Raw genomic sequence first — 22544 nt, 5'->3', positions numbered from 1 at the left:
CTTTTCACACAGCTGGTAGAAAGCTGAAGAACACAAGAAGAAAACAAGGGACTGTCCTGTTTTGGGTATTTTTTCCCCCCAAGAGCGGAGGCCCATTATTTCTCCTACAGTTTTGAATATCTCAGTATTTCTCTCACGCGGGCCGCAACCATACTGTAACATCTGCCGTGTTTCTTTGCATTTAGAGATCTGATTTTTTTTTTCGTTTACCTAAACCATTGTTTTTTTGTCCATTTAAAAAAAGAAGAAGATGAAAGCGACCCAGTGTGGTGTGTTCAAATCAGAATTCGCGTTAGTATATTTATGTTTGATTCCAATGCAATATGGAGCGACTCGGCGCTCCAGATGTTGACATGCCTCAGCTTGCCTTGACCACGAGTGGGAGTTCCTGCAGTCACACGTTACTGGATTAAACGAGCAGCAAGCAGAGATGGAAGACTGTCTGTAAATATACTTGTACACATGATGTCCTCTTGTTTTACCCATCGTGGTACCTCAAACTCGTCTTCCTTTTTTTTTCATTTTGCAAAACAAATTCTAATTTTATTATGCCAATAATTATAATTATTTTATCATTTCCATCCATGTTGTAAATTCCTGTGTTATTTAGATGCCCCGAGAAAGTGCCACTTTGGGATTTTTTTTCTTTTTTTTTTGTAATGCACTGTTGTTTTCGTGTTGTCGTCAATGTTTGTTTCTTTTGGTTTTAAAAGCACAATCACTAAACTTTATTTTAAACCATTCTATCTATTAACCTTTTTGTCTTACAAACAGGTTTGACAAAAGAGTTTAGTTAATCCTGATGATGATGATGATGATGATGTAGGTGAAGGTTGCTGTTTACGAAGGCTGTGCTTGAAATGAGACTCCTTGGCTCGCGTCTCCCTCTCCGGTTCCAATGCTAGCTTAAGTGAGGACAGACAATTAATGTGACTCATAGCTGTAATGTAAATATCTTCTTTTTCACCTTGACCCTGATTTCAGCTATTGCACATGGATGAATATGGTTTTGTTGTCTACTAATGCACTTAAACAAATGTCAAATACAGGAAATAACAGTCACTTTGGGAGTCTGGAGAGGTCGTACTCGGACAGGAGTCTCTTTTCTTGGTAAAAACAGGGGTTGACTGACCCCCGTTTTCTTTTTTTAATGGAGAAAGGGTGTTGTTGATTCATAGGACATCTGCAAACATTTGTTTCGTAAAGCAAAAAGAACTTTTAAAAAAGCTGAATAAAAAGTTCAAACTACGCACGTGTCTTTGGGTCGTTTGTAACTACATAACACATTTTGTTTGTGAAATATTTTGGTTTGTAATAATGAACCAGCCCATTATGTGAACATATTACAGTCACATTCGTGTTTCTTTTCCACAAATGAATCTCTGAATTTAATGTTTTCACGAGTTTTATCAAAGATGGAAACATGGAGTCACTAACTGTGTGTAAAATACTAACCTTCAATGTTCGTGCAATTTTAAAAAACTGAAAATCATTTCAACACATTTATTTAAGCTAGAGAGCCAGAACATATAGCCAAGCTCAATGTCAGTCCCTCCATTACAGACTAAAGTGAAGCAGTCTGAGCTGGCCTCACCCAGCGGGACCCAGCGTCCATATCCTTGACACGGAGGCTAAACAGCTATTTCTGCTCCGCAGCCATTCAAACATATTACCTAATGCCAATTCCATTAGCGCTCTCCATTACTCACATTATTAGCATCTCCTGTCATTCAATAAAGGCATTTGAAGATATAGAGGGAAGCTAAAGGACTCAGTGAAGGGATTAGATTCACTTTGACAGCCCCAGATTGCTGCCAATTAGACGCACGGAGGCCTCGACCAGGTTACATAACAGAGTGTACAACGCTTGTCTTATTTCCCATCAGTCACTGCCGGGTGGGATAAATGCTGACGCGGCAAATCAAAACAGCCAAGTCAAGTCAATGATGTTCCGTCACAGAGCGACTCCAGGAGACTCCTGGCTGAACGATGAACCGCATTTGGTTTAAGTTATTACCTCTCACCTGCCTGACAATAACTTCACCCCCTGCCCCAACCCCCCCGGGACTGTTTAGTCTCACCTGTGTGACTGATCCAAACATTAGTGATAAGCAAAGTAGAAAGTGACTCACCTGAAACCTGTCGCTCTTTGATACGATGATAGACTTTATCGTAATTACTGCATTATTACACTGTTATCTTAAGCTATTTCTATTTGATTTAGTATTTATTAAAAATGGTGTACCAACGTGATGAATGGGGGCTCCCTGGCAGCCCCCCCACCCCCCTCGCCTTCCCGCAGGTGTTCCCTAATGAGCTCCTCTCTAAACATTAACAAATTTGGAACAGCGGAGAACATCACCTTCTGCCTTCATCCATCATTTTAATGAGGGGAGTGGTATCCAAGCCCCACAATGAGACACAGGTGATGAAGGATATTAGGTGGACACCCCGGCTGCCAGGGTTACCAGGGTTACCCCCCCCCGAGGGGCAGGAATGCAGAGGAAAACTCAGCAGTTGATCTACCTGTGCACCATCCATCTATCTATCTATCTATCTATCTATCTATCTATCTATCTATCTATCTATCTATCTATCTATCTAATCTATCTATCTATCTATCTATCTATCTATCTATCTATCTATCTATCTATCCATCTATCCATCTATCCATCTATCTATCTATCTATCTATCTATCATCTGCAGCCATATTAGTATAGTTTAACTCTCTAGGATTCCCCTAAGTGGGATAGTAGATAATATTATTAATTCCCAATCTAGACTTTAAATTTGACCCATAATCCCATGCAGATGATCAGAAAGGGTTCAAAATACCATAAAAAGGCACCTAATCTAGTCAGATCTCATCCTATTTAAATGTAGGTTAAGTAAATCAAATCTGGTCAACTTTTTTGGTCATTCTCTGCTTTAAAACCGAAGAATTGACAGTAAAAGCTGAGACGTTGTCACTTTTTACGGCCATAATTTCAACCGCTGTTGCTTCCAACTCATCAGCCGAAAAACTAATTTCCTTTGTGCTCGGGCTGTCTTTCGTTCCGATCAGCAAACTGCTTCATTAACCTCTTTCCTGAGCGGGGAGGTAATTAAGTGAACAGCTGTGCGCTGTCTGACAACCCGTCCCCGCGGCGCCGAAGCCGCAGCCTCCGTCGGAAGGTTGGCGAGGAGGCCGCTGTCGCAGGTGCTCCTTCTCAGCACCTCTCCGCAAGCATTTATGCTGCAGCTGCAGGTCAAACGCCGCCTCTTCAGATCCATCAATCACAACTGCTTTTTTTGCTGTTTTAATGGTTTCATCAGCTCAGTTGTCACAGTTCGGCGTGATTGCGAGGAGTTGTTTTTAATCAACCCCAAACTGGGATGAGTTATTGTAACAGATAAACCATCGGTGCCGAGGCTGCTGGGGAGGGGAGCGTGGACACCAGCCAGATCAAGTTTTTCTTTTCTTTAATAACTGTGAGGTAATCTGGATGATTTGTGCGTCCATTTGTCACTTAGCCAGCCGTTCTCACCATCCTTATAGGGTCCGCACAATTAATCTAGAGGAATGCGGCCCATTCCCCTGGAATCTGCCCACTGATCTCACATTTACTTTAATATCACTGATGACTGATGCGCTTAGAACAATAATTATCCATACAGAGTGTTAGATTAGGGCACCAAAGCGAGTCGGATTTAGACCCACAACAGAAAATTGTGTCAAAAAGGTGTGCGTTGTTACAGGATCTGGATTAGTACACTTTACACATGAAAGCAGTGGGAGGAAATTAAAGTTTTAGCTGGGATGTAAGTTGATTAAGATCACAGGTTAAAGGCTGGAGCGGCAGAACCATCTTTCAAGGTGTGTTTGCAGAAGAAATTCCAGAGTAATCACTGAGTTTAAGTCTGTCATTAAGTTATTGAAAAGGCAGCACCCTGTCGTCACGGCACAGCAGGCGTTAGCGCCGACTGAGAACATTTGCCTCTCAGAAAAGTGTTGTTTGTATTAAGTTAATAGCAAATCTCTTAATTATATCCTCCTGTTAACAACATGTTAGCCTCACCTTTGGGAAGTACACACAGTTTTTTTTTCTTCACTCTATCTCAACTGATAAACCCCAAAAACTGTCCGCTGGTTAAAGCTGGTGATGCTAGTTGAACATTTTCAGGATAACTAATAAAGCTTTGCCACAAAACTGATGTGGGCTGATCTGGTGAGGGATGAAAATGGGCGAGACATTTGAGCGAAGATCGATCCCACGTCATCTTTAGAGTCATCCATCATTGTGCTGTGATGTTATTGTGTCGACACCCCCTGTGGAGCCCCAGCCAGGCTCCCGTCTAATAAAGAAAGATCTCTGATTCTAAATATGACAGATTTCCTTCTGATGACACAGAGAAATGTGGTAAATCTTCCCTGTCTTATAGCCGGGGTGTCATGGAAGCGACCCTTGAACCTTGGGTGCCCCCGCCCCTGCACGCACGCACCCAAGGTCTGGAATTTTCATCGCACCATTCAAAAGCGGCGTGCTTTCATAACAGCTCCGCACATCACTGACACGAGCCATCGCAGAGGCTTCATGTAAATGACGACAGACAAAACACCCGGCGGCGCTCGCTCGGCAGCGAGGGCACATAATAGGTACAAATTAGAGTGTTTATGTAGTCAAATGACCTTGGGAGTGCTGGTGCTCTGAATGGCCGCGCTTCTCCAGGCATTGATAGATGGGAGGTGACGACGTAAATGCGGAGGCTGCGGCAGGTCTTGCACAGAAAGGAGGATCGTGGCGCCGGGTTTAAAGGGGTGCAGGCAGGGTTGGAATAAATCTGTCGGTGTTTGGTTCTCTCTCCCCCTGCTGCTCAAACGCCACTGACTGATGGGGCCGGGAGAGAGGAGACACGGGGTTCATCACACCCTGTGTGGCCTTGGGGCTTTTGTTCCTCACATAAAGATGGCTGGGATGTGCTTGTGTTGCCATCTTAAGCTGTTGTTTTATCACCGCCGCCATTTTTCTCTTTTATGACCTGCCGGAGAGCAACGGCTACACCCTTTCTCCTCCATTTATCTTCCTATTTGATATGTTTGTATTTTAACCAGAGAACTTAAAGCAGATAAAGTGAGCATGTGTTACAGGCATCACATGACTGGCTCCTGGTCTTATGCTATTTGACTGCGGCGTATTTCTGGGCTGTGTCCAGAGCGTGTTCTATCGATTATTATTTTTCTCCTCCTCAGAAAAGACTAATGAGCCCAGAGAATTCCACGAGAAAAGGTTAATACAATATTGAAATGTCAGGAGATTAATGATATTGTTCTTTCTTCATATGATTCTATAAGGGAAGGTGACAAATGCCTTGCCCTTTTCACTCCGATCCTCCCTATTTGTGATCTTTCCCTCTGTCCCCCTCCTTGTCTTTGTCTCTGTGTCTGTTTCTCTTTCATCCTTCATGTTCTCCTGGCCGACAGAGACGTATCGGCTCCTTTGCCGCGCACGCTCGCCTCTTAATCTTAATACCATGCGGTAAAAGGTGCAGCTTTATGCAAGGGTACGACACACCACGTGAGCCATATGCTGCATGCGCCGCACGTGCTTGCCTAAGCTAATGAAAAGCATTGATCCATTTTCACTGAGGGGACGTGAAGAGCCTTCTGTTGAGTTCAGAAGGTCTTCCTCGTGCACCCGACAAGAAAGGAGGTGAATATTTTCCTTGCAACGTGGTCCTCAAGATTTGGTTTCATGTTCTCTGCTGTGATCTCGACTCCAACAACCCTCCCAGTTTCGATCACCTCCAATCCCCTGTTCTTGTTTATATGTCAATCCAGCTGTATAATTACGGGACGGCTCTTACTGACCCCACCCCCACACGTTCACACTGTTGCGCACAATCTGGAGGGAAACAGGAAATTACCTCTTCTGTCATCTCATATTTCACCTGCGGGCCCAACCACGCACAGGCGTCAGCCGTAATTAATGCCCCTCGATGACCTGCGCGCCGAACATCACTCATTTTAATATCACTCTCTCTCTCTCTTCGATCATTGAAATTCTTAGGGGTGTTTGGCGCTGAGGATGGTGGCGGAAACAACACCAGGAAGTATAATCTTCCCCTTGTGCTGCGGGGAACCCTCGCTGGCCATGTCTCAGCGCAGTAATTGCATCAATGAGCAGAGGAGTTGATGCTTGCAGGCGAGAGTGGCTCGTCATTACTCTGCGTGAAGTTACCAGCCCCCAGGTAGACCATTACCGCAATGTGTCAATAGCCGATGCTGTTCCATCAGGGCCAAACGTTAGAGCTCCACGACCACTTCCTCCCTCCAGGTTAAAGGTCCAGGCAATTACAGACATTGCGATTTATCTTCCATCTGAATTAGGATTAGTGAGATTTTCCACCGTTAGCCGAAGACACAAAGGTGCGACCATGGCATGTTTCCTCGCCATTGTTGCCATTTCATCCCCGCCCTTATCTTTGGCATGCTTGTCAAAGGCCAGCCCCCAGTTTATGACTCTCTCATTTCCTCATCTCATCCATCTTGTAGCCGACAGCCACTATCTCTTCCGGTATGAGGGAGACGCCTGCAGAGTATGGCCAAGTCACTTTACTGTGCCGCAGGGGGCCACAGTGCATTAACCGCAGAGCCTGTTTGCCAAGTCATAAGGTTTGATTCATTTTTATCAGACCTGCCAGATGCTTTGAATAATTGCTATTCTACAGTGTGGCACTTTGCTTTATGGGCTTTGAATTCAGGCCACTCGGTGTTCAGCACTGGGGTTATTTATGTTTTTATCACGCAAACAGGTGTGCACGGAGCCTCAAAGCACGAAAAAGAGAAGGTGCGATAAAAAAGTAAATGATGAATTTGTACTCACCCTAAACCTCCGGCCATTGCTTTGACTCCATTGCAGCTCTGACACTGGCTTCCCCTGATAACCACAGTCCAGCCGTAATGAGACATTTAACTCCAACCACGGTCTTTTCCGGAATTTTTATCTCACTGCCGCTTCCCGTTTTACCCTCGCTCCATCTCTTCCCCCTCTTGATCTCTCCATCATTGTCACTCCCACACCAACTTCCCAGCAATTGCAGCTTCTCCTCGCACAACGTTTCTGACAGCCAATTTATGCAGTGGCAGGACTCATCCATCTTCTGGAAGTTTGAGGAGTGCTGCTCCGTCCCCATGAGCCCCATGACGCACTCACAGTCGGACCTGCAGCACTGGACTGTCGTGACTCCATCTGAACCCTCCTAACCAAGTACTCAAACGCTGGGGCAAGACAGGAACAAGAAATCAGCCTGTTCCTGTGTGTCTTGCGAAGACATGATTTATGTAAAGATGCTCTTTTAAATGTGTTGCAAATGTGACAATCAGAGTCCTACTTTGATCCACCTTTGACCCTCAATTTAACAAGATACAAAATACTTTAAAGCAGAAACTGATTCATTTTCAACCCAAGATCCATTTCCTTTAGGTAAGAAAAGATTGGTGGTTTTTAATAATAACAACAATACTACTACTACTATAATAATAATAATTATATACATATTAAAAAAAAAAAAATCTCTTCCTCGCCCTCCTGGGCAGAGCCTCCTTCCTTCAGACTCGGGTCCTCTACCAGAGGCCTGAGAGTCTGAGGGTTCTGCGCAGGATCTTAGCTGTTCCTAGAACTGCGCTCTTCTTGACAGAGATCTCTGATGTGGTTCCTGGTATCTGTTGGAGCCATCTCCTCATCTTGGGTGTTACTGCCCCTAGTGTCCCAATCACTACTGGGACCACTGTTGCCTTCATGCCCCACATTCTCTCCATCTCCTCCTTCAGCCCTTGGTACTTCTCCAGCTTCTCTAGTTCCTTCTTCCTGATGTTGCTATCACTCGGGATTGCTACATCTATCACTACCACTGTCTTCCGGTGTTTATCCACCACCACTATGTCAGGCTGGTTGGCCACCACCATCTTGTCAGTCTGGATCTGGAAGTCCCACAGGATCTTGGCCTGCTTGTTCTCCAGCACTTTCGGGGGTGTCTCCCACCTGGACCCTGGGACCTCCAGTCCATACTCAGTGCAGATGTTCCTGTACACTATGCCAGCCACGTGGTTATGCCGCTCCATGCATGCCTTGTCTGCTAGCATCTTGCACCCTGCTGTGATGTGCTGGACTGTCTCAGGGGCATCTCCACACAGTCTGCACCTGGGGCCTTGTCTGGTATGGTAGACCCTGGCCTCTATTGCTCTAGTGCTCAGGGCCTGTTCTTTTGGAGCCATGAGTAGAGCCTCTGTGCTGTCTTTCAGTTAACTGGTTTGTTAACTGGTATGTTTTCTCGATATCAGCCACTTCCTCAATTTGTCGGTGGTACATTCCATGCATGGGCTTGTCCTTCCATGATAGCCCCTCAGGTTCCTCCTCCTTGGTGGGCTTTTGTTGCCTGAGGCATTCACTCAGCAGTGGGTCAGTGGGGGCCATCTTCTTGACGTACTCTCGGAGGCTTGTTGTTTCCTCCTGGACAGTAGTTCGGACACTTACTAGTCCTTGACCCCCTTCCTTTCGCTTTGTGTACAGCCTCAGGACACTGGACTTAGGGTGAAACCCTCCGTGCATGGTGAGGAGCTTCCTTTTCTTGATGTCAGTGGCTTGTATCTCTTCCAGTGGCCAGGGTATTATGCCAGCAGGGTATCTGATTACTGGCAGGGCGTAGGTGTTTATGGCCTGGATCTTATGCTTACCATCCAGCTGACTTTTCAGGATCTATATATATATATGTGTGTGTGTGTGTGTGTGTGTGTGTGTGTGTGTGTGTGTGTGTGTGTGTGTGTGTATGTATGTATATTTTCTAATGCACTTTTTTATTCAGTATCTAAAATTGGCAGTGTTGTGATCTTTTAAGAAGGTATGTTTTTAGGTGTCCACAGTCTGTGGTGCCCTCAGGTGGTCTGGGAGTCATTCCAAAGGGGGCAGAGCAGAAAGCTCAAATTGTAAAGAGTTTGATCAATAGGGGTTTATAAGGAGGTAGGTGGTTGAGGAATGGAGTAAATGTGCAGATGTCTGTGGAATGTGGACATATCTGAGGTATGTGGGGACAGATCCATGTAGACATTGGTAAGTGAGGAGGGAGACCTCATACTCAGTGGAGAATGAGACAGGAGCCAGTCAGGGGTACTCCGGGCACATAGCTTTGAGGGTACGGAGCACCCAGAGTGCCTGGCTGGCTCCAAAGTTTTGATTTTTTTGGTCACTCAACTTAATGCGATAGGTTAATTTTTGAAACACTGAGACTGCACCAACACATCTGAGAAGGTTAAGCTTTATAAGTCCTGGGCAATAAAAGAGGTTTGGATTGGAATCATGAAGCAAAAAAAGATGGAAAGGTAAAATACGGCATGTTTAGTTTAATTTAGAAGATGTAAAAATATAAATGAGAAAATAATTACACACTGGTGGACAGACAAACACAACACAAAACAAAAGCATAAAAAGAAAAATAATTTACAAATCTGAAAAGGAATGAGAAGAAGTAATTTAATCTCACCCCTTATCAATTAATTCATAATATACTATTATTTGTCTCCCTTATTAATATAAACCTATACAAACACCTGTTTTCCTCTATCTAATGAAGATCATCCCTTTACGTACGCCACTGGCTCAGCCAGGACGGGAGTGATGTGGTTGAATCTTCACATCTGTAGCATCAGTGTTCTGACTGTAGTGGAGCTTTTGAATGCTCCCGCTGGGGATCCTGATGAGGAGTGCATGGTAATATTTCAAACTGGAGGAGACAAAGGTGTGCACCAGCTTTTCTGGATACACCAGGAGCAGGAGCGAGTTTGCCCCCCCCCAACCTTTCAGTCCAGGTATGAAATCTGTAGTAGTCAGTTTACATTGGGTTGTGTTGCTCTAACTTTGCTTTAAACAGCTCCTCAGGGCTCTCCCTTATATTTGATCAACTAATGTTCTTTTCTCCCCTCTGTGTATCCTCTTAATCACTCATGTAATGAACACTGATGATACTCCTGTTTAGATTAATTATACATCAACCCAATTAGACACAGAACATCTAGGCCGCAGCTTTATCTGACTGTGAGAGCAGCAAAAAGATCAAAAACTTTCCACAAATAGGCCTTGTTATCTCCTCGAGGACACAAGACTCCAAGAAAATAAGCACAAATATTTTTCTTGGAAAGGACATTGCACATGGTTCGGACCCCCCACCACCCCCTACAAGTCGTGTTTTTCCAATTTGTGTTTGTAATTAGGCTGTGCTGCACCCAGACATCCAGCAGATAATCTGGCCTTTTCTGTATTAGACAGGAAGTGAACCGTGAAAGTAACTGGTGAGTGTGGCAGAAATTGGATCTAAGCGCCGTGTGATTTCTGTTCCTCTGAGGCAATATTTAGAAGACGATTAGAACAATGTAGCTGCTGCACACTTTCAAAGGGCTGTACCACGCGAGTGCAATGTTGATGATCAAATGGCGTCAACGGATCTGGTAATCAATCTGCACGTGTGACGCGGCGCGTTAAACACCAGCTGAGTGAAGGGGAACCGAATCGAGAGCGAGATGGAGTCAAGAGAGGAGGGATAAATACACAATGTAAAAAAGCAGTCCTGGTTTTTGGCACTAATTCCTATTAGATGCGTCTTAATCAAGGAAACATGAGTTGATTTAAAGTCGTTTCCTTTCTGGTGCTGAAACATGTTTCACCCAAAGTCAAACGTAAAAATAACATAATTAGACGAATCCTTGGGCTCAGGTTGGGAAGCATTGAGACTTCAGTCCACCAACCAGAACCCATGCTTCAAAGCGCCCTGATGGGTCATATCAGCCGTCTGATGAAGCGTCCGACTGATGAAAGGGGATTTATCATTTCAGGCCAGCGTGAAGGGCTGAATGCTGAACAGAACTATTGCGCCTCTAGACAGGGAGGATGGGAGGAGGCCTTTGTGGGAGAGGTTTCGTTGCTACACGTATGTATACAAGTGTAAAGATAAATATGACAGGGTCTTCTAGGATACATGGACTGCAGGTCCAGTTCAACAAGTCTGAGCTAATGAGCTGCTTGGAGACAGCTAACACTTGCTCTTTGGGCTCAATCATTTATAAATGCTCGTGCACCTTTGAAATGCATCACCCAAACTCTACTTATAGTCCTCCTGCATATTGCTCACCAGGGATGTCCACATGTCCAAGCAAATCAAAGATTTTAGGGTCAAAATATCCAAATCTGTCTCCTAATGAAATGATATACGCCATCAGAGATGCTGATTCCTTTGATTTCAAGGGTTTTAATTTTGTGATAACCTCTAATTAGTTGATGGAATGAATCAAGGTGAAGCATCGTTTGGATGGAATTAGATGCCACAACTGGTCTTCCCAGTGTGAATGATGCCAGCAGAACAAATGAGTATGTCTCAGGGTCCAGCGGCTTTTGTTCAATGTGAGGAAGAGGCAACGTCCAATCCATCATTAAACGATGTTCGTGTTTCACACAGTTAACACAGCTTGAAATTGGGACGCCATCTTTGATGTCAACCTTCTCCTCAACAGAGGACCACGCCCTCGACTGCTCTGTTCAGTTTATTTTGCTCCCAAGTATTACAGACTGCTAATATTAATGAGGATTATTAACCCCAGTCATTAGAGAACTGATAAATCTTATAGAAAATATAAACTACTTATCTGGAACACAGCCGGCCATGTCAATACCTTGAGATCCTGCTGTGCCCCGCTATTCAGAGGACACAGCATCTATTATTGGTTGGGAAAAAGATCGTCAGATGTGCAAATTCAGTCGAGCAAAGAGGGAAAAAGGGAAGTGATGAGCATGAGGAACAGGAGAGCAGGAAATATGAAGAAAAGAGGGCTGGTGGGTAATAAACTTGGCAAACAACAATTCCAAAGATTTTCCACTGCTGTCAGTTACCAGGAGGCAATAATAGCTCTCAGTCCTTTGTTGGGCCAAGACAAACACCTCTTTGGAAGAGGAGCGCTGGAACTATTTGATTGGAGGAGGAAGATGTCCATTGTTCAGCGCAGTTGAGAATCTTTTTTTTTTACAATGGGAGCACCTGGTGCTCAGAAAGAGGTTTAGCAGAGCAGGAGCTGGAACGCCACAAATGGAGCATCTCGGCAAACAAAGCGGGTGAAAATAGCAACATCTCTCTCGGCATCTCCTGTCGTTCCCCTTCGCGTCTCTCCCTTCTCCGGTATCAGCTTTTCCTCCCTTCTCCTCCGGTTTCAACGTGCCTCCATCTCCTCATGTTAATTTGCTGCTTCAGTGACACGCATCATTGGGGGAGTCATTTCTAATAACCCCGACAGCCCCGGCACGGCTGCCTTTGAGTCACGCGCAGAGGTGCCATTCAAATTATGAAGCATAATGGTGACAATGATGCATCTCTAAAACCTCGCTTCCTTCCCGACATGACTGCAGCTCACTCAACACGGCCAGCCTCACCCCCTCCCCTTTACAGATGAACCCCATGTTCCCATCTCATCGCTTTGAGGGAGAGCACGTACCGAGCTGCCGGGGTGAATCGTTTCATTTCCCTGAATGTTTCACCACCAGGAAAATCTCTCTTATTTCCAGGGGATCTTAGCGCGTCACAGGTTCCCCAGCCTCGCCGCTTCATCGCACGGGCCTCTTTATTTGAAAAGGGTTTCAAGGAAAGGCGGTTATAGATTTCCATACCTTGGTTTCCTTGCCCCCGAGTCAGGCTGCAATAATTATTCATTCACGCCGCCTCAGCTGACACTTTCCCTCGACGGCTTTGCTGGAGCAGATCTGAGGCAGGAACGATTGTCAGAGCCTCAAATCTCCCTCAGCCAAGGAGCACAAATCTATAAATGACACATCTCATGGCCAAAGAGCTTTCTTTTCTCCTCTTTTTTTCATAGTTTCTGGTTTAAGTGACACAATGAAGCAAGGGGCAAGATGGCCGACAAAATGCTAAGAAATATTAGCATGTATTTTGATGTGAGCAACACATGTAATGATGTGATATTTCTCAGATTTCACATATAAAGGTTTATTTACTCATGATTTTTTTCACTACATTTTGAATGGGCGGCCATATTGGAGGTATTTGATGTAAAAAAAAAAAAAAGAGCTGATTAATATGAATAAATGTGCTCTCTGGAGAATTTAAGTGAATTCAGCAATGTGGAAACGCTGGGAAAGCTCTTCAAAGGGCAAGAAAAGGCTCCATAATTTGAAAAATGATGGCTGATTGGTGATTAAGATTTTCCCCTTGAATCAATCTGACTGATTCGCACAGTCAACAACATGGCAGTTATTCATCATTTTCCAGAGAGAGATCTGAAAACAGTGTTTTGAGTATCTCCACCATGGCAGCCTTTCAGAAGAATAAAACTAGTTTAATTTTCAGAGCTTTAATTTCTATTCTTGGTGGAGTCATAAGTGTGGCTAAACAGTTTCTGGACCACAAATCATTCCACATTATTTACTGTTCACTGGCTTTACCGTACATAAATGAATGTGCTGAGGTCTGTAATGTACATTACAGCCATTAACAATTCTGCAAAAAAAGGGCAATTAGGTTCATTTATAAAGCTGTTACAGAGACCATACAAATCCAGAAAATGTATATTTATGTGTATTTGACAGACGGGAAGTTTGCTGACTTACCGTCTAAGATTTGGAGAAGGGGAAGGATTCCATAAGCTTTCGCTTCTTCCTGCTCCTTTTGGTATAATCTTGTTTCAAATGCTTTAACATTTTTTGTGTTTTGTCTTGTTTGTTTTTTATACTATTCATGTATTCAAATAAAAGCTTTTCATTTAAATCAAGGACATGCTGATGATTTCTGTGAAACATTTTATTGATTTTTTTCAGAAACCAACTTATGAAAAAGGAAGTCTGACAAGATTATAGCGAGTAGCTAGCCTTGACCTACGGATCCACTGATAAAGCACTGTTGGGGCATGTTTCATAGCTTTCATATTATCATTCTGTTTTAAAAAAGATGGAATGACCCTGTGTGGCAGCTTTCATTACCATTGTGTCCTGACTGAGAAGATCTGAAATCACACCTTAGAGGTGACGTTCCCGAGGTCAACGACTGTGCCAGCAAAGGGTTGAAACACGTGAAGAATCGGAAGGTTTATTGGCGAGCAGATGTGGGCTGTGTTCCCCGTCTCAGGATCAAACCTGTTATGAAAAACAGACAAAAGTTTATTCAGCGACGGCACCGCTAAAAATCTCTTCAACCTTGTAACAAGTCGAGGGCGGATTTTACAGCACGTGTCCTTGGCAACGAGTTCCAGCCGCGAAAATGTTTCCATCACACATATTTAAGTGAAAGAACTGTTTTCATAAATGTTGGGCTTTTACAAATATATGTCCCAATTTGTGTGCGCTTGTGCTTTTGAGAAACAGAAAAAGATCATTTTGCATAGTTTCAGAACGTTGCAAGCTACCAGAGAGAAAAGCTGGCCTTGGCAAGGCTGTTTCTTTCTTCTCGTTCATGGTCCTCTGGCAGAAGGCAGAGCGTGGGCTTAGAAACGCTTCTATTTTGTGATCATGACTGCAAGGACAAGCCGCGAAACACGTGTTGTTTTTGACTCATAGGAAAAAAAGTCTCATCAATTCATCTTTTTATTCTTTATATAGAGAAGCAAATCTTTAGCCGAAGACGAGGCGATGCTGTGGAAAACAGCTGCGTCACGCAGCCTAAAGACGAATATCCGTTAACTTGAGGATTGTTGGAGCGGGCTTTTAATTAACAAGAGTCAGGCGAGGTTGTGGGTGTCTCCCGCTGTGTTTCCTTAACACACGCCATTAATCAAAGGGGGTGGGTTTCCATTAGACAGGTCATTCAGGGTCATGCTAAACAATTAAACCTTGATTAAGAGATTGCTCATCAAGCTGTTGGCAGAGTTTAGAACCTTCATGAACAGGTTGCTTTGCAACAAGCGGAGAAAATGGGTAGAAATATTGTCTCCAAACTTTTGAACTTTCTATTTACAGACTTCATTCAATTACATTAAAATCCAAAGGATTCCTTGCAGTTATTTTTGGACCAATGACAAAACAAGTAGAAAATGAAAACAATAAATAAAAGCTAGGAAATGATTTGGAAATGCATTTTAAAAAGTCCCACAGAGTGTGATTAACCGTTCCCAGGACAGTTCAAATGCACTGCTCTCAACATAAAACAGTGAAAAGTCAATATTGTGCCCCCACGCAGTCGTTAAGGATCGAGCAGTCTGGGAAGAGCAGGATCATCAAGATGACCTGCATTCCAGCAGAGACCCGCTCAAGGTGTTGATCAATAACAGCACATTTTTATCCAAACAGCTGGTAAATTATAAGGCTCCTGGTGCCATTAACTGACTGTGGGGCTGAGAGAGAGAAAGAGAGAGAGAGGGAGGGAGAGGAGAACAGAGTGAGAAAGAAAATGCAAATTTGTGCCGCCTGCTCCCCAGCAGCTGTTCTAGCTGTTTGACATGTGTGATGAATGGTGTTGCACTGGTTCCACTGGCCCCTCACCTCTGCTCATTGTCACCAGTCCAGAAACAAAGGGGAGGAGGCAAAGAGGAGAAACACGCAGCAAGAGCAGTGGATGCTTCCTTCCATCAGCGCACACACACACACACACACACACACACACACACACACACACACACACACACACACACACACACACACACACACTACCAACAGCAGCATGTGATGCAACAATGCCACAACTGTGCGAAAGCTTCTGGGAGCTGTCAGACAAACAGGTACATCCCAGTAAACTGCTTATTTGCTGCATATCCAGAGGATGAAAAAGCGGCGGCGGATGAGTGCACGGCAGTAAACACTTGGAAATAAAAGATTGGAGCAGGGAGGGAAAGTTGCTTCGCTGGCAAGAAGCTGAACAGTCATTACTCCTCCTGCGGTTCCCCCCCACCCCCCACCCACCCCACGGGCAAAGACAAGGGGAAGAGGTGTGAAATGAGTGCAGCTCTCGTGCAACCTGCACTGATGGGTTTGTTTAAAGGGTCAGAAGAGATCGCCTAACGTTTCCCATAAATATGGACGCAAAGAAGCTGCCACCCGTTCCAACGAAGGATGAAAATGAGTTCTCAGCAGAGCGTTTTTGGGTGGAGCCACACGTGGTCTGATGCTAGTTTCGCGGGTCCATGCACAGATTCTGACGTTCTGCAGTTTGACCTCCAAGCGAGAGCAATTAAGTTTACATCAACAATGTTGGAACTAGGCAAGAACGTCCAAGAAAGTTAAAAGACGTCAGACGCTCCGACTCCAGCACACCCACCTCTTTCTGCTTTACGCCTTCGACAAGCAAAGCTGATGCGTTGCAGCTCCCTCTCCAGCAGAACACAGCAGATGCAACTTGTTAATTAGCTGTCATCTTCTCCGAAGATGCACCTCCTGATCGAGACAAAGCGGGATCGGCTTTTCGGCGACGCCTCCTCAAAGCGGTGCTAAAACTGGAACAGCATAACTGGTTCGACACGACTCCTGTTTGATGATAAAGAGCCTTTTCGGATTCAAGAGATGAGGAATCCCAGCTGATCTGTGGGCTGTCAGAGCATCATTCAAAGAGGAGAAATTCTAATTATTTACACTCATATTGCACTCTAAAAAATGGGATTTATATAAGATTCCACTTGTCGTAACACTTGAACTGGATTCTACTGCTCTGTCCCTTAGCAAGACCTGAGGGGGCAGCAGCCCTTGAGCAAGAGGTGGGGTAAACCCAGTTTATACCACCAGTGCATTGCATCAGCTAACATACATATTGAGACCTAAGGTCAATTTATAGTCACAAATTTGCCCACCTGAAGTCCCCAGAGATACCGCAGACATGGGGAGAACATACCACAGAGATAAAGACCCTGTACTCCAGGGGATTTGAACCTGTCACCTGGAACTTGCTGGCAGCCAACAGTGCTGACCAGAGATGAGGGATTACATCCAAAAATTAAATAAAGTTAGCTTCTAAATCTTGCTTAATCATAATCATTCATTTATTGATAGAGTTGCTCACACTCGCTGATGATCCATAATCAATATCAGTCAATTAACAGCTCCTTCCTGCTGTTTACCCCCTTAATCCCTATCGAAGGACCACTGCTGTCTGGCCTCTGATGCCTCTGTGACTGCAGGAAGAGAAAGCTCTCTCATACTCTACCTTATTGGAAAGCAGCTTTATCTATCGAAGACTCGAATATAGCGATGAAAAAGCAGCTAGATAAATAAATAAATAAACGTCACCTGACAGCTGTGGATGCTGGAATATACCATTTGTTTAGCAACTGTGGCTGCATGTGGAATACAAAAGGCCTCAGTGGGGGAGTATGGAAAGTGTCTGATGCAGAGATAAAGAGCGCAGATGAACAAACGGTTCCGTGTTCATTTGCATGTGCACATCAGGCCGATCTGCTGCTTCTTTATCTCGTCGCCGGCCTCTCTTGCTTTCTGAGAGCGAGAAGCCTTCCAAGGCCATTTATTAGATTTGGATTTTTGTTTGAAGATGCTCCCCGAGACAGATCAAGGCAGGAAGTGGGTTCCCATAAGCAGCGCCGCTGAGTCAGGAGCCTTTTCACTGACGCGCTCATGAGGATGCACATCCGCCGTGTGAAAAACAGCCACACGAGTGGAACAACATGGAGACTTTGCATCTGGATTTGCATCTGGATTTGCTCTCTGAACCCAATGCAAACTTTACACGCAAGTCATTTTTCAAAAATATTTTATTTTGATATTGATCCAAGTACAAGGAAATAAAAGAACAAGGATCTATCTTACAGGACATGGGAATGAGACTGTAAAAGTTTCATTTTGTTGATCCACTCTCTTCTTGGACAAGGACATGCAAGTGAATACAGGAGGTGGGTTACAGAAATCAAAGCAGAATGTACCATACTGTAGAAATGCCGTTCGGGTCGGAGTGTCACCTCACCCCTCCCACTGTACAGACTTCACCCAACAACAGTCTCTTTTTCTCATTTTTAATCGTCTTTTATAGCAAAAAAAGGCAACACACAGATAGGCTACAAAGAATCAACAATATCGAGGAAATGAACCCCCCCAAAAAAGAGAGAAAGCCAAAGTACTTTCATCCTTCAGACATTTTCTCCATCGTCCCTACGGACAAGTTTTGTCGCTCTTTGTGTTTGGCGGGACGGGAGCGGTCGGGTGGTCATGCAGGACAGCGAGTCACCGCCACCCCCGGCAGCGCGGTCACAGGGAGCCGATCGCGGCCTTTCTGGCCTACTCGCCCCAGCCAACAACTTTACAATAAAAAGAAAAGAAAAGGAAAAAAAAAACACCTTTTATATTCCACAAATCTTTATGCATATTTCACAATATACCTTTATTATCATCTTAATAAATACAAAAAACGACACCGTGATTCCAAAATAAAACAATGAGTATTAAAGAGACACTAAAACGCATTAGACATTAGAAATATCAGTCTCAATTTGGTATGTTCTTGACATCTTGTCTTCAATTGGATCAACCAGCACATTATATTCAAAATCAAGATCCACAGGTGAGGAAAAAAAATAAAGAAAAGAAGAGACAACAGAGTCGGACAAGAGGAACAAACTTGTAGAATGGAATGGTGTACTCAAGTGGAGATGCGTATGGATATATACACATATATACATACATAAACACCACCAGAATGTAAAATAACCTGAGATACTCTCTGCACCTCATTTCCAGAACACTGGCCACTGGGCGGATGATACGAGAAGGATGACGACAACAGTACAACAGCATCTGATGGCCTTTAGTTTCCACCAACCACCCCAATTGTTTTTTTTTTTTTTAAACATTTTTTGTGTTTTTTCTAACATTTTTTTTCTTAATCATCATTATCCGTACAAAAGAAACGGGACAAAACAGAGTCACAAAAAATCCTGAACAGTATTGAAAAGTTTAAGCAGCGTTTTGGAGTCCGTAAAAGGCCGACAAGGAACAAGCGTTTCATGGAAAGAAGGTGGTGGTCGTGGTGGTAGTGGGGGGAGGATAAGGGTTTTTTGATGATGAGTGTGTTTGTGTGGCAGTCAGGCATGTAGGAAGTGTTCTGCTCAATGCTGTCGTTGTGGACCTGGAGGCAGTGCGACCCGCTGGTGCACGAGCAAACAGTGGCTCAGAGCCAAACTGGACCCAACAGGCCGGTGTCGGTAGCGATAGCTAACAGAACAAAGATAATAAACAGTAAGTGCTCTCACGTGGATGGACGTCAAATCTGATTCATAAACCAAGACTGTTGCTCCATGAATATGTCAGGAGATTTATGAGAAAAATCACAAGAAATACTGAGCGAGCGGTTATCGCTGGCTCCCCCTATTGGTTGACTGTGCTATTACACTGAACAGGTGAAAAAAAAAAGTTATTTCTGCTTTAATTAAAGCAAGGATAAACCTTGTGGGCCAGAACACAGTTGATAGTCTTTCTGATATCAGCTTTTGTTTTCTTGGGGCCTTAAATTAGGAAATAAATAATCAACTCTGTCTCATGTCTCGCGTGTGCAGCCTCAGGTCTGCCCTTCGGGAACGTTTCTGCCACCAAATTGTTTCTTTTTTGTTGCGATCTGTGAACAAAGCCTTACTCTTTAATATCTCTCTGTACATTAGTATATAATTTTCTTCTCTTTACAGTACAGAAACTCCTCTTCACATCTTCATCCGGTTCTTCATGTCAGCAGGAGCCGTGTATTTTGTGCTTATCACCAAAAACTGCAGTGCAAAACCAATAATTAATAATAATGATAATAATTAATTGCAACTATTAACAGACAATGGATTATAAAACAATTATTTTATGGCACAATAGCCCATCAATTCACATATAATACAAATAACCAGATATAACCAATGGTTCCCGTTTGTGGAAATAATAATAATAATTTTTAAAAAAAGCTTAAATTGATTTGGACTTGCATAGCAATGCAACAAGTTAAAGAATATATTTACAGGAAACAATTTTGATGTTTTTGTTGGGTATTTTTGTTGCTTGGTTACTAGGCTTTTTCTAACAAAAACAAACTTAAAGATAGGAGGTGGAAAATAGTTCCTTGAGGACAGAAACAAAGTGAGATGTACAGTATGTCTGTATCTATACATCGCATTTACAGTTCTGTGACACTGATTTTTTTTTTTAAATGTATTTTCTTGTGTGGCGATCCTTCCCTCAGAGAACAGTTTGTCGCCTCTACTGGGATGGCCTTTTCTCCTTTCGAGGACAGACTGGGTTTACTCCAGTTCACAGCCGGGCGTATCACTCTGTGGGGAGCAAGAAGAATGAAAAAGGTCTCATTTTGCAGAAATTGTTGCACTAAATCCTCCTACGTTCAGCTATTTCCTTTAATTGTTTAGAAAATAATGACCCCTTTGAAATTGGGTTGATCCATAATTGGGTTGGGTTGTTTTGTGGTTAACAGAGTGTATTTTTGTGCACACAGTCGACTGTCTCAGCGGTTAGTGAATTTCAGTGCTAAATGATTGCGCCACATGTTAGCATCACAGCTGCAAACTCGCAATCCTGACTGGGATAATCACGGCGGCCGCGTCACTGAGTGCTGAAAGACTCACATAACTCTCCTGAGTACTGTCCCGGCCCAGTGGACCCCAGGAAATCTGCGTGCTCTGTGACGGTCCACTGCTGTGGCTGCCGCGGTCCGTCTGTTTTGCGTGGTCCTGTCGAACTCTTGGAGGAGGCCGTGCCGGATGAGCTGTGGCCACCGGGGGACGGGAAGGATGGTTTATTGTATGGCAGGCACCCATCTTCTGGGGACACAGATGAGAGACGTACTTTACAACTTTATTGTTGCACATTCAACATCTGAAACGCAGAGATAAAAGGCACTTTGACCCTCCCGGCATCTGCAGAGCAGCAATGCCAAAAGGCTTTGCCAAGCCAAGGGCGAGGGAGAGGACCCTTCGCCTAGCAGCTAGCATGTCTTATGATGGGGTAAATACAATAACAGGGGGACTTTTGGCTGCTGTGGCACCCCCTGCTGCAGGGCATCATAACGCTGACCCTCAGCAGCCTCCAAGGTTGTGTGAAATCTCATCAAACTGCTCCCCACTGCTACGCTAATGACTGGAATGGAGTCTGCTCGAACTCTACCACGAGTCAGTCAACACCCCGACATATGGGAATTCACCTACGGTCCTCTTCGTGAAGATGTTGATTGCAACACCTGTCTTTGTCTCACGGTATCAGATGAACTGTCTGAGAAATTCTTGGCAGGAAGAGGGCAAGGCACCCGGCACGCCGTTGTCTTTGACGCACTAGCGCACAGATGGGGCGTGGAGTGGCTGCGGGTTAGCGTGAGGAGCGAAAGCCGAAGCGATTAGAGCGCATTTCGACATCTCAGGCCTCCTGCCTCGCTTGGAGCGAAGCAGACCCGCGTTGGCAACAGTTACAGAGGCAGAGGGGCGTCTGGAGGAGGCTGCAGGGAGGGGCATTCTGGAAAGCAGAGCAAGTGGCAGACAGGGCAATCTGTTCGTGGGTGAACGCTTTCAAATTTCAGTTTGCTCAATTATGGATTTGTCTTCATTTTTTTAATTTTAATGAAAACACTTGCATGAACCAGCATTTAGGGCACAGTCCAGCCCTTCCTTTATAGAAGGAACAAGTTCTGATGTTAGTCTTTGCTCAAACTCCTAACATAAATGCCACTTGCCAATTGTCCCCAGCCTCTTGCCATTTCATATTGAATTTTGGAAGGATTCTTGTCCCCAAACCTGTTTTCTGTCCCCTGCGGCCGTCGTCGGCCCGGTCCATGGAACCCAGCCTGTCCTGTGGCTGGCGATGTTGGTCCAGGGAGGTCCGTGTTTGCCTGTCGATAGAGCTCTTGATATCATCCGTCCCTCCTAACATTGGCGTGCGTTCCAGGGATGCGGCCTTTCTCTCTGTAGGGGGGACCATGTTGCGGGCCCCTGGGACACGATTCTGCCCTTGAGAGGGAGGAGGCTCGGGGGGAGGAGGTAGGTCTGTGCCGCAGAGGAAACACCACACGATGACGCCAGGAATTCCTCATGCACTCTCGCTCTCCACAAATATTTCATCACTTACAAATGTAACTTCATCCTCACAAAACAACAACAGATGTTTCGGTAATTTGGTGCATGAACTATTAAAAACGTGCCTCCCGTCACTGACTCACCATCTGCACCCGGATCTCTCCGGTGGGGTGCTGCGCCCTGGCTTCGGGGTTTGCGTGTGGGTCTGGTGGCCCTCTGGTGGCCCAGGCTATGTGTGCCGACTGTGCTGCCATCTGTTGAGAATGGACTGCTGGGCCGGGGCCTGTGGGACAAGCCTTTACCTGTGAGGGGACCACAGGAGAGCTTGGTGAACAGAGGCATGGAGAACCGAGCTGGTGGTGGTGGTGACAACACAGGTAAGGCTAAAAGAAAACAGTTATAAAGGAAGCTTTCAGCGGAGGCCGGAGTAGTCCGGGGGAAGTCCGAGTCAGAGAGCAAAGCCAGATGAGCTACAGAGGAGAAAGAGAGCTGCAGTTCAGCCATGATCAACAGGCGTCATGCACGGCCCCAGGTGCAGCG

At 44.7% G+C, this 22544-nt stretch overlaps 2 protein-coding genes across 25 annotated transcripts in view; one reads left to right on the top strand and one right to left on the bottom strand.

Moving 5' to 3' along the window:
- The window catches only part of robo1 (roundabout, axon guidance receptor, homolog 1 (Drosophila)), a 143518-nt gene extending 142270 nt beyond the window's left edge, over positions 1-1248 (top strand). For all 6 annotated transcript variants that reach the window (XM_057049322.1, XM_057049324.1, XM_057049321.1 and 3 more), the window contains one exon: positions 13-1248. In XM_057049322.1, the coding sequence (XP_056905302.1) occupies positions 13-27 (15 nt within the window). In that variant the 3' untranslated portion in view covers positions 28-1248. The remainder of the gene's footprint in view (positions 1-12) is intronic.
- A 16448-nt stretch (positions 1249-17696) lies between these two features.
- robo2 (roundabout, axon guidance receptor, homolog 2 (Drosophila)) overlaps positions 17697-22544 on the bottom strand; it is a 182239-nt gene continuing 177391 nt past the window's right edge. For 18 of the 19 annotated variants that reach the window (XM_057049556.1, XM_057049546.1, XM_057049548.1 and 15 more), the window contains 4 exons: positions 22148-22306; positions 21726-21974; positions 20568-20762; positions 17697-20258 (listed from right to left, as the gene is read on the bottom strand). In XM_057049556.1, coding sequence (XP_056905536.1) covers positions 20257-20258; positions 20568-20762; positions 21726-21974; positions 22148-22306 — 605 coding nt within the window. In that variant the 3' untranslated portion in view covers positions 17697-20256. The remainder of the gene's footprint in view (positions 20259-20567; positions 20763-21725; positions 21975-22147; positions 22307-22544) is intronic. The other variant, XM_057049547.1, reaches the window with a different exon arrangement.

Source organism: Takifugu flavidus, chromosome 12 (assembly GCF_003711565.1).
Source record: "Takifugu flavidus isolate HTHZ2018 chromosome 12, ASM371156v2, whole genome shotgun sequence".
Classification (NCBI taxonomy): domain Eukaryota; kingdom Metazoa; phylum Chordata; class Actinopteri; order Tetraodontiformes; family Tetraodontidae; genus Takifugu; species Takifugu flavidus.
The sequence above is the reverse complement of the archived record's forward strand: the minus strand, read 5'-3'. Positions and strand labels throughout refer to the sequence as shown.